Source organism: Carassius gibelio, chromosome B24, assembly GCF_023724105.1.
Source record: "Carassius gibelio isolate Cgi1373 ecotype wild population from Czech Republic chromosome B24, carGib1.2-hapl.c, whole genome shotgun sequence".
Lineage (NCBI taxonomy): Eukaryota > Metazoa > Chordata > Actinopteri > Cypriniformes > Cyprinidae > Carassius > Carassius gibelio.
This window is the reverse complement of record NC_068419.1, coordinates 14,875,890-14,888,806: the sequence shown is the minus strand read 5'-3', so window position 1 is coordinate 14,888,806 and position 12,917 is coordinate 14,875,890. Positions and strand designations below refer to the sequence as shown.

General features: G+C 36.5%; 1 protein-coding gene across 1 annotated transcript; it reads right to left on the bottom strand.

Annotated features, from left to right (window-relative positions):
• Nucleotides 1-4,472: 4,472 nt before the first annotated feature.
• Nucleotides 4,473-7,105, bottom strand: myca (MYC proto-oncogene, bHLH transcription factor a). The gene is made up of 3 exons (XM_052596704.1): nt 6,853-7,105; nt 5,877-6,502; nt 4,473-5,470 (listed from the first exon to the last, which is right to left on the bottom strand). The coding sequence occupies exons 2-3, from the start codon at nt 6,493-6,495 to the stop codon at nt 4,893-4,895; spliced, it is 1,197 nt and encodes a 398-aa protein (XP_052452664.1). The 5' UTR covers nt 6,496-6,502; nt 6,853-7,105; the 3' UTR covers nt 4,473-4,892.
• Nucleotides 7,106-12,917: the final 5,812 nt, after the last annotated feature.

Below are 12,917 nucleotides of genomic sequence, written 5' to 3'. Positions count from 1 at the left end.
ATACCAAAAGTTATACACAGAACAATGTTTAATAGACTTTATTCCCTGAAACTGACGTACTAATAAAGATCAGATGAGAGATTTTAAAAAGGGTGCATGTGAGCAGTTACCCATGAAAGCTGAGGAGACTCAAAAGAGCCATCTGTATATCTGTCTAATACTTAAATTTCACAATTGCATCATGATCCGGTGTTTTACTTCACGGCAAAAAGGTACCCAACACAGGTTTTGCTCATGTTAAAGTTGGTTAGTATGAATTTGCCATGATGACCAATAGAATGCTGCTTGGTTTGAAAGTGACTTATGTGTAAGCATACCTTTATGTATCAATAGACTATTGACAATGCACCTTTTTTGCCCATCAAATTTTGCTGATGTGACTGCTACTTAAAATGTCCAAATCCCTGAAATACGACCCATCAGAGCATATACTACAATTGCACCCCTATCGGCAAAAGGCTGTTTTCATATTAATGCTTTGTACTCTTTTATTTGCACTCTGATTTGTGTTTCGTGTAGCTCAGTTGGTAGATTATTGCATTATACCTTGACTTGTAATCATGCTATCATGGGTTCGATCACAGGGAACGGACGTTCATGAAAATATACATGCTCAATAAATCATAATTTAGCATGATTTCTGTGAGGGTTAGGTTTAGGGGTGGGGTTAGGTGTGGTCCTTAGAACGAATAAGCCACCTAGTAAAATATGTAGGAAATACTGTGAGATCGGTGTAAAAAGCTCACACATTGTGTTTAAATAAACATGCATTTTGATTGGTAATGACGTTATACGTCATTTCATGACGACAGATGCAACGCGATATTGTCATTATTTTTATGCCCGCTAGAGGTTGCTTAACTTTAAAACGTAAATATAGATCGTAATAAGATGCTTGCACAAACGACCTATATGGTGGTTTTTTTTTGTTGGAGGACAGGCTCACAGCAGTATAGAGAACATGTTAACGAACATCTGCTAGAAGCAGCATTTAATGTATTTTTGTGCTACATGCTTTTTGCTCAGTCACAAATTAATACAAACATAAAAAATGACAGGGGTGAGAAAACGGCAGTTAAGAAAGCATCTGGTCATAGCAATGTGGATGTTTGCACAAGCTCTGCAGTTCCGGTCACATCATGTTCATTACAATAGATTTCTTTAAAGCAAGCATCTGTACAGTATTAACGTGATAAAACAGTGTCAGTGTCAATTAAATTACAACTTCAGTAATTCCTATCAAACAGCTCTTTAATGTGTTCATGCTTCTATTCATGTCTGACCGCAACGGACTGAAGAGAAGAAATTAAACAAAGAAGATTTCCATGACAAAAAAAGACCATTTACCAAATTTACCATCGACCAATGGTAGTTTGAAGATGTTTATCAGCCAGAGCAAACGGCTTTCATCAAAAAAACTACAGGATTCACACAATCATTATTGTGTGTTCATATAGCACAAATTTAAAGTTTAATATTTTCACTTCCGTTTGAGAAACCGCAATAGTGCAAGTAGAGCTCTTTATTACGTTTAATTTGCTACATAAACAAAGGCAGTTCAACAAGACAAGAAGATATTCAAGTGACGCACCATTATGCTTTATATGTGCCAAGTGTAGTAGGTAATTGTTAAAAGTGTCTGCAAAGAGGACAGAGTTTATTATCTACTACTTAGAACATCTATTAGTGATTATTGGTACCATTTGTGGGTTGCGATAAATATAATAGCAGAAAATATTTTAGTCCTAAATCTGAGGCCCCGTATAGTTACATTTATATTTACAGCAAAAACTGTTTCAAACTGTTAACCATGTTCTTCACTGCATCCTTATACCTTATAAGTGTGTGGTCCACCTCCCACAGTCAGACGTGTGTGAGCTATATCACTGCCAAGGGGAACCATGTGAACCTGGAGTAGGATGGGCCCGGTCAGGGGAAAAAGTTTCTTTTTCTGCTTACTTTTTATGTAACTGCTAACTTTTGCTGTAATAGAATACTTATGAAAGAGTAGTTTTCCTCTTGCATTCAACTGTTTTTATGTGCATACTAGGTGTTTAATATCGCAAACCAAAATGTGCAGAACTAGTCTAAGCTGTACATACAAATCTGAGCCAACCTGTGCACCACACCTTAGTGGTGTACACCTGTTAGTCAACTTTACACAGTCTCTGCATACATGTTTAAGGTGACAATACAAACGAAAAATGAAAAAGATAGGGTGCATGCTATTCTGTTCTGCAGAAATATTATGCCCTGGTATGAATGCTTTGTTCATGCATCATATGAAATTTGTTTACCAATGCAAAATGCTTCACACTTCTCTGAATATTTGTTATATGCCTATTTAAGATATATGTTAGGATGCATAAAAATAGGTTAATAAGGCTACTGAGGTGCCATAGGAACCGGGAATTTTTTTTTTTATAAAATATTGAAGGTGTATAGAAGTGCAATGTGGCTGCACACAATTTCTTTGTGAAATGACATACAGACAAAAGGAACTCAATCCGAGCAAACACACTGCAGCTGTTTTCTTAAGAACAATGGGGGTGTGTGTAAAATACTTTTAACAATCGATTAGACAAGATGACATGTAATGGATTATACATTAATCAAATAAATAAAATAAAATCAGCTTTTTGGCAGACATCAGATAAAATGTAAAAGAATATGAAATATACAATTAAGCCTTTATTTGGCAACTGGGAATATAAAATTGCTCTTTACTTTTATTCAAGCAGACTGACATACATTAAACTAATTGCTTGACTCTTAAACGATGCATTCCTATTCGCATAATGTGAACAGGCATTATAAAACTCCAGCATGTGTATATATATATATATATATATATATATATATATATATATATATATATATATATATATATATATATATATATATATAATACCATGCACAAATACCCTATTGTCAAATCATCAATTTTATGCTTCAATAATAAGATGAACACATGTGTACTTTTAAAATCTAAATCAAAATTATAACGCAGGGTAATGAAAAATATTGCAACACCTACCCCTTTTGCTCCAGATTTGATTATTTTGTTACTGGTAGTCTATTCCATTTCAGGATGGAGTTATTCTTTGGGTACTTCGTCTCGAGCCCTTTTCCATGTGCTCGGAGCACGCGCTCAGCGGCAGGCGCTGCGTACAGTCACATACAATCCATGACGTCACATTCCTCTAATACAGCAGCGTCGGGGGAAAAAAATCACAGCTTTGTTTAGTCGGCATGGAAATAGATTCGTGCAAAAAGCTTATAACTGCATGTAATCGAACTCAGCAGCATTGAGCATTTGGAAAAGATATAAAGCACGCAAAGAGTTGATGTGACAAGCTTGATTGATCCTTAACGCAGGAATTGTCGTCTGAATTGGCTAATAATATCGTTATTATACATAATGTAGATTCAGACAATAGATATAATAATCATTTATAGTGGTTATAAGAGTTTATATTAACACAGGACTAAAAATTCACCATTAGACACAAATGAGGTCTACACATAAGATAGGCTACAGGGTGGAATTATGGGGCAGGATGTCTGTCTGTCTGTCTGTCTGTCTGTCTGTCTATTAAAATATGTAAAATATGTTTATATATCTCAAGCGAATGCGATTTTTGTTCCCGGAGGTCTGTAAAATGTGTTTGATAACTAACTAGCACTAAACTAATATACTAAACTAGTTTTCACCTTGCTCGTGGAGCATCTTGGAGCATCAGTTGTGGATGTGGCAACGACCTGCTAATGTAGGCTAATATGTGTTATCAAGATGTAAACCACTCAGAAATTGGTGTAGCATCACTGCAGAACAGTGTGCGAATTATAGATTTCAAAAGAATAGCTTTTAGATTGTAAAAGGTGTTTCAACAAGACATTGTAATGGTGCAATCTGTTAGTCATTAAAAGTATAAAATGTTACAAAATATGTTAAAGTACCTATGTATCTATTAAGGACAGTGGACTGTGAGTCATCACCTCTCAAATCTTAACATGTGAACCATGGTAAATCACCTAAAAGTTGATTCTCTTGCTGTCAAAATCCCCTTTGTTAGGTTTTCTGGCAGCAGTCCCTCAAAACAGCTTTGCAATGCCTTTCATTTTTTTGGGCTGTTGCTTATTTGAATGCCAAATATGAATGAGCCCAACTTTCATCTAGATGGGAGGGGATTCAATTGAGTACTTTTGCATTTTCTAAGTTTTTCTATGCTGACTTCATGACAGAAAGTGCAATAACACATTATTTTAAACAGGGGAAAACTTTAACTGACCTTTCTGACTGGGAAAATCCCTGAAATGCTTACCAGTTTATCAAAGTAACAATACATTATGAATTAACAAAGCAAATATCAAGTTTCTCTGAATATTTCCCAAACTTCTTGCAAAAGTGTCTAATCTATGTGTATAAGGGGTTCAGTGCAAAGAGACTAAGACAGACCAGAGTCAAATTCAAAAAGAAATTCATTTATAATTGTCAAAACATGAAGAAAAAAAACATAGCGAAACAGAATATGGTTTATGAGAACAAGTAGCTAATACAGATCCAAAAATACATTTCTTAGGAAATATTTATTCATTATATACAAAAACATACAAAACAATTTTTACTTTAGGGTTGTGCAGCCCTATTTTTTTTTTTTCATTTTATTAATAAAAATAAATGACTTAAATACAAATGGATTTTAACCACCTTATATTTTAAACTGTCGCAGTTTTAAACATGAAAAGAACTGACAATATTCAAAAGAAAAAAAAATGCATTGGACATGCAACTTGAACTATACATAGCAACAGTTTAACTTGCATAAAAAAATCAGGGGGAGCGGGTTCTTAAAAAGTCTTTTCACTTTCACTCTTGTGACACAGGTCCATTAATGTGAACTCCGCAGTTGCTGCAGCCTGTGTTTTAACTGTTCGCTCTTTCGCCTCAGCTGCTCTTTGATGGACAGCAACCTTTGCTCATCCAACTGCATGCTGTGAATGCACTCTGTCGCCTTCTTTAGAATAACAACTTTAGCAGCTTTCTCGTTATTTGCAACCTCAGGGATCTCGTCCCGTAATGCAAAAAAGCTGAGTTTGAGTTCATTTCTACGTTGGCGCTCCAGCACATTGTGAGTCCTGCGTTTGTCATTGTCCTCAGAATCCGATGTCCGGGGACTCGTACATTTTCGTTGCTTCCCATGCCTGTTGCTGCTGCTGGTCTCCAGTCGTAGCCTCTTGACAGCCGGCTGGTCATGCCGCGTGGAGGGATGGGCGGCGTAGTTGTGCTGGTGGGTGGAGACGTGACAGCGCTTCAACACCAGGGGACTGGGGTACCTTGAATCCGACACATCTGCCTCATTCCTTTTTTGACGCTTTTCCACAGTCACCACATCAATTTCTTCTTCTTCTTCCTCCTCTTCTTCCTCTTCTTCTTCTTCCTCCTCCTCTTCCTCCTCTTCTTCATCTTCTGCAATTAAATTACAAAAATAAATTAATAACTTAAAAAAAAAACAAGTTCATTAACAGCGCGATGGGAATTTGAACAGAATTTGGCAATTGGTTTTGCCCAAAGGCTGAGGTAGGGGGAATCTCTGCATTCCGTTCCCGCCCACTTTACTTGTCAGCTGATATTTGCACATTTCAGTCTTTCCTACAGATCTGACTCGGGTCTAGCAAAGGGGAGGTGATCTTATGCAACCACCACTTACACCAATCATTGCATCAAGGGTATGAGGATAAAGCACCGTGACCGGCACACCACCTCACCGGTGACATGTAAAGGTCACTTAGAAATAAAAGCATTTGCGCACGCAGTAACCAGCTAAATCAAGATTCTGCATGTCAGAAATGACAAAAAATAATGCATAACGTACCAGAATCGCTGCCACTGCTGCTGGAGCTGTTAGGTGGAGTGTCCAGGACAAGCATGGGTTGTGATGGAGCAACCTTGTTAGATTTGCTGGACTCTGTGAGGGGATATGGAAAGACCACAGAGGGGTCAATGCATTCTGATGCGGAGGTGCTCAGATCCTGCAAATAACTTGCACTGAGTCGATTTGAGCTGCTGTCAGATATCAGTTCCTTCCTTGCAGCGTGCAGGGACGCCAGCCTCTCAGAAACGGCTTTCTCTAACTTGGCGGCGGCAGAAAAGCCGCTCCACATGCAGTCCTGAATGATGATGGACTTGATGAATGACTGGGAGTAGTCCGCGTCGCAGATGAAGCTCTGGTTGACCACGTCGTCTCCCAGGAACTCGCTGACCATCTCCAGCTGTTCGGCGGTGGAGAGCGACTGTCTCCGGCTGGGAGAGAGGGGCGGCGTGGGCAGCAGCTCGAATTTTTTCCAAATGTCCTCGCTGGGAGCTGGAGGCTGAGGCTGTCCTTGCTGGTGGTGATAGAAATCCTCATCGTCGTTGTCGAAGTAAAAATAGGGCTGGATTGAGTCGTAGTCGTAATCGTAGTTTTTATACGCCAAACTCGCACTCACCGGCATTTTGACACTAGAGGGAAAAAAACACACAAATTGGAATTACTAACGTTACACTGCATATGCAACGTCTAACTACACATCACAACAAAACGCTTTTACTAATGCACATATTTACACTATGCATAACATGCATGGGGTGGAAAAAAATTGCTAAATAATGGAACTTAATCGTGTGTAACAATTAAACCCCAAAGCGGGGTTTACTATCAAAACATTAAAAAGCAGTCTTGCTTCTAGTGCAATCTTTGAGCGTGCAACATTCAAATTCCTGTTAGAAATATAAAGACATTTGCACACATAACACGCAAGTTGCACTTTAAGTCTAAAAGATGCATGCAATAACAAATGCCGGATCCTTACCGTGTAAATTAACGAATGCAGCTTCAGAATGATTTCTCTCTAGACGCGATGCAGTGAAAAGAGGACCAAAACAAACCAGCAGCAAAAATTAAGATCCAACAGTTTACTCCAGTCTCTAGCAGCATAAGTGGAATCAGAGACCTGGTCAAATGGAAAGTGATGGAAAATGTAATCAACGATGCGCTCCTGTGTACGTCTCGGATGCTGGCCAGACTAGTCTGTGAGTGTGACAGGCGCAGGAGGTATAATTTCTGCAGCTCCCGCGAGGAGCAAATCACTGACGTATTACGTTGCGCACCGACGTTTCCCGCCAAACAAGCACGGTTGTTTGCGAATTAAATCCCTCCGCAAGGTTCACACATCCGAAATAAAAACAAAAAACAAAGACGCATTGGAAAGCAATATTAGTATTTAGTAATTAGTAATGTCTTTACTATTAGTAGAAGACATGTTTAATGTATTGCTGAATTCGATAAATGTGGGACTATTTACTGGCGGAAGTACACATGGGCGGGAATTTTAAATCATTGGGAAGGATTCTCTCGCGCAGTGATATATGTGTTTAAGTTAACAAGGATGAAACACAATCATATAAATTATTTAAAATTTAATTTCTGTCTTATTCTGTTAGAAAAATTAAATAAATAAATGAAGAAAGAAAATAAAGAAAAGCAAAATAGGTTGAAAGAAAACACATTTGTGTTATTTTTAAAACAAATACAACGTTATGTTACTTGGTTTTAAGAAACCAGAGCAAAGCATAGGACATCTTTATGTGAAATTACATTTTTTTGTTTTTTTTTTGTTTATTGTAATTCTTTGTATTTTTAATTTCCTTTATTTCTTCATTTTCATGTGCTAGAATTTATCATAGGGTGAATTGCCATAAAGTGGGACTCCTAAGGACTAGTGTTTGTAGCTCCCCCATAAATACATAAATGACAGTGAAACTATGGGTTTGCCAAAGCTGTGGTATCATGTCATCAAAATCATATGACCTCTCAGATTTCCAGTTATATTTGAGGGCAGAGCAATCATCAGACAGGAAGCACATTATGTGAAGACCACCCGAAGGTCAAGTGACATAGAGTTTGGACAAACTTGATATTAAGGAGTATAAATTAATTTTAAAAAAGACAGTCTTGTTACATTTTGGTCTAATGTGCTTAAAAAATGTTTGTGCTTTTCTATCTACATAACAACATGGGCCAATGATTATAGTTGCTTAATGTCTTTATTATAAATTCATCAATGCATCATATTGTATCATATCTGATGATATTCAATTATCCATGTTTTTAACCATACATAACCAAAAGCATTTTATTATTCCACATGAATCAAGGTGATTTTGGACTTTTATCATTGACTTTTCAGTGTCCCACATTGGCAACACAACTGCCCCACATTAGGAAGCTGCAGATTTTCTCAAACAATTTGCACTAAGAGCAATAATATGTCTATAATTTCTTTTATAAATGTGTTATCTGCATTTTCTCTTTTCATTTGATTAGGACACATCCTGGGGTTTGGGTATCGGTATCGGTGTGATTGAATGTTTTGGCTACACATCGCAATAATTCACAAAAGTCTGAAATACAAAAAAAATATATTTAGGGCAATTCACCATCTATTTTGTGTGCTAGAAAGTGTTCCTAGAATTTGTTTGACTTTGACACAAAAGTATGATGTCATGCAAAGTCTAGAAATACTTTCTATATATAAACATGTAGTGACAGTACGGTTTGTAGAAACCATGCTTGTAGAAACCAACAAGTTTATTAGAATGCATAGGCTACATATTAGCTGTGGATAATGTTGTTGCAACAAAACAATCAAGAAATGTAACCATCATCAAATTCTTCCATATAAATGTAAGTCAAAGTCATCCAAAACAGTGTTTCTGAACCAGAGGCCCTGGATCCACTATGGGGCATCGTTATACATGCTAGGATGTTGCAAAATGACTTAAATTATGAGGTTATATTTATACTATGTAATAAGCTATAATCTAGTATTGGTTTGTGTGTCAATGTGTGTCCTGCTAGATAAAAATTTCAGAACCAATGCATTAGACAACAGTATATGACTGAAATTTGTTTAGAAAAAAAAGATAAATGACTGAAATAGACTCAGTAAAGGGAAACTGCTGGGTTTATCGATTATGTAGTTAAATAGTACAAAGAATACAAAATAAATGTAAGATTGTAAGATTTTTAGGGTTTCTGATTCAAACTGATTTATAAATGGGGCAAGTAGTCCTTAAAAAGTGCTTTCAGAAACCCCTTTTTAATGAAATATAATATAAAAGTTATAGTTTGGTATTGTGTTATATCCAAAGATCTGTAAAATGGAAAATTAACAGAAGGCTATTGCACCCAAGAAGGATTTCAAGGTCCCCACAACGATACATTTTATAATACATTGGTGTGTAGCGCCCTCTGCTGTCAACTGCTATAATGATCAACTTCCTATATAATTTATAAAAATAAAAAATAAATAAAAAAAAAGCCACCTTTATGTATTTAGTGCTTTATACAGTTGTGTCAACACAGCTTTACATTGTTAAACAGCAAAATAATGTGTGCAAACAAAATTCAATTCTGCTGTAATGCTGCTCTAAAAAGAAGACAACAGTAAACAGTAAATTTTTCAGTTAAAGTTAGTTCATTGTTGATTGAGGTCAGTTTAATAAAGTTAATCAATTATAGAATGAGTTCAGTTTATCTGAAGGAGCTCTGTATAAAGCAGTGATGCCGACATCAGTTCAGTTCTTATCCAGTAGTGTCAGTGCAATCAAGTCGATTGATCACCAAATATTACAGTACGTGTCCCCAACTAAGCAAACCAAAAGGTGGCTTTGAGAGAAGCATGGTGAGGTCTAATTTCAGGCTGCAACACAAGTCACATTGTGGATTAGTATTATTCAAAATATCCAGTTCCTTTTCCTTGATGATTGGGATACATCATGTCAGTGTTTGGTAGAGCTGAAGCTGGTCACACAGGATTGTGCAGAGGATTTGTCTGGTTCTCATGGTCTTTGTGCTGATGGCCATTCAGGTAATGAATATATAAATAATAATAAAAAATAAATAAATAAACATATATAAGATCATGGATTTTATTTAAAATAAAAAATGTCCATATGATGTTTGTGAATTACTGTATTAGTGTTGTTAATTTATAAAATACAGTTGCATCTCAATAAATTACAATGTCATGGAAAAGTTAATTTATTTCACTAATTCAATTCAAAATTGTGAAACTTGTGTATTAAACAAATTCAATGCGCACAGACTGAAGTAGTTTAAGCCTTTGGTTTTTTAAATGTAATGACTTCGGCTTAGATTTAACAAAAGCCCTCCAACTCACTATCTCAACAAATTAGAATACTTCATAAGACCAAAAAAAAAAAAAAAACATTTTTAGTGAATTGTTGGCCTTCTGGAATGTATGTTAATTTACTGTACATGTACTCAATACTTGGAAGGGGCTCCTTTTGCTTTAATTACTGCCTAAATTCCACGTGGCATGAAGATAATCAGTTTGTGGCACTGCTGAGGTGGTATGGGAGCCCAGGTTTCTTTGACAGTGGCGTTCAGCTCTGGCGATCTCCTGTTTGGTCTCTTGTTTCTCATCTTCCTCTTGACAATACCCCATATATTCTCTATGGGCAGGTGCCAAATCCTGCTGGAAAATGAAATCAGCATCTTTAAAAAGCTGGTCAGCAGAAGGAAGCACAGTACTCCAAAATTTAGTGGTTAAACGGGTGAATTGACTTTGGTTTTCAAGAAACACAATGGACCAACACCACCAGGTGACATTGCACCCCATATCATCACAGACTGTGGAGACTTAACACTGGACTTCAAGCAACTTGGGCTATGAGCTTCTCCAGCCTTCCTCAAGAATCTAGGACCTTTGGTTTCCAAATGAAATACAAAACAGTCCAGTTCTTCTCCTTAGCCCAGGTAAGACACCTCTGACGTTGTCTTTGTTTCAGCAAATTCCTTAACACGTCTGTGTCTTAATGCCGAGACCCAAACCTCAGTCCATTCCTTCCGAAGTTCACTTAAATTCTTGAATCAATTTTGCTTGACAATCCTCATAAAGGCTGCGGTTCTCTCGGTTGGTTGTGCATCTTTTTGTTCCACCCTTTTTTCCTTCCACTCAACTTTCTATTAACATGCTTGGATACAGCACTCTGTGAACAGCCAGCTTCTTTGGCAATTAATGTTTGTGGCTTACCCTCCTTGTGAAGGTTGTCAGTGATTGTTTTCTGCCGTTCAGAGTTTCAAGCGTCAGTACAGTTTGGGGAAGCTGTTTCCAGGTCATGTTTCCGGGGGGTTGGGGGTCGTGATGTAAGCTCCATCAATGTTTGTGTAAACATGATCCAGAGTTCTGTCTCCTCTAGTGTGCCAGGAAAAATGTTGATGGAATTTGGGGTGCGCTGTCTTTAATTTGGAGTGATTAAAATCACCCGTGACAATAAAAGCAGCCTCCGGGTGAGCAGTCTATTGTTTACTGATGGCCGCCTGCAGTTCGTTCATAGCAAGCTTGGCATTAGCATCTGGTGGAATTTAGACTGCAGTTATAATGGTGAAAGTGAACTCCCACGGCAGATGGGATGACTACAATTGCCTCCGATGTCACAGTCCACACTACAACACGAAAACGGCGTTTTCAAATTTATCCACTATGGAGAGCTTTTTCAAAAACCTCTGTTTTACTTGACTAAAAACGCTGTCTCATTGTGGAAGGAAGGCCAAATGTAGAGAAAAAGATGCATTTTGCAACAAAAACATATTGGTGAGGACAAGGCCTTAAACTACTCCAGTCTGTTTCCATTGAATTTATTTAATACACGAGTTTCACAATTTGAGTTGAATTACTGAAATAAATGAGCTTTTACACAACATTCTAATTTATTGAGATGCACCTGTATATTATGTACACTATACAGTCAAAAGTTTTTGAACATTAAGACTTACAATGTTTTTAAAGAAGTCTCTTCTGCTCAACAAGTCTGTATTTATTTTATCCAGAGTACAACACAAACATAAAAAAATAAATAACTGCTTCTATATGAATATATTTAAAAATGTAATTTATTCATGATTTCAAAGATGCATTTTCAGCATTATTACTCCAGTCTTTAGAGTCACATGATCCTTCAGACATCATTAGAATAAGCTGATTTAAGAAGCATTTTATTATTATCATTATCATCATCATCGTCATCAATATTTAAAACAGTTGAGTACATTTTTATTCAGGATTCTTTAATGAATAGAGAAATCCAAAGAGCAGCATTTATCTGAATTACAAATATTTTATAACATTAAACACTATACCGAACTTTCTAATCATCAAAAAACCCTGAAAATATCTACCCAGATAGTATAATAATAAAAACAACAACAATAATAATATTAATAATAGTTTTGGGGGTTTTTTATGAGCAAATCAGAATTTTACAATGATTTCAGGAGGATCGCGTGACTGGAGTAATAATTCAAAAAATTCTTAGAAATCACAGAAATGAATAACATTGAAAACATTCAATTAGAAGACATTTTAAATTGTAAAAACATTTTTATTTATTTATTTATTTATACAGTTTATTTTTACAGTTTACAAAATCTTTTGACTGTTAGTGTTATTTTTTAATCTTTGAAATATGTAATGAAAATGTGCATTAATTGAAGTACCTAGCTGATACTGATATATAGGCCTATACCTAGCCTATAGACAATAAGGCTGATGATAAACCGGGCAACTTTTTGAGCAATTTTGCCAGGTCCATTTTTGAGCAGTGTTGCTTGGGCACTTCTATCTGTATATTTGAGATTGGTCGTTGGCCCTGTTGCCCGATGACGGCAACGTTTCCCAAAGTTGCCCAGCGTATCATCCAACCATCAACCTAACGGCAGGTTGATTTATATTCATATTTATATGGCCTGTCTCTCCAAAAAACATCCAGTAGAGGGCAGCAGAGATTAAAAATAACATACATATAACTTTCTACTGTAGGTTGTTATACCATTTCCGTTGACATCTTATTC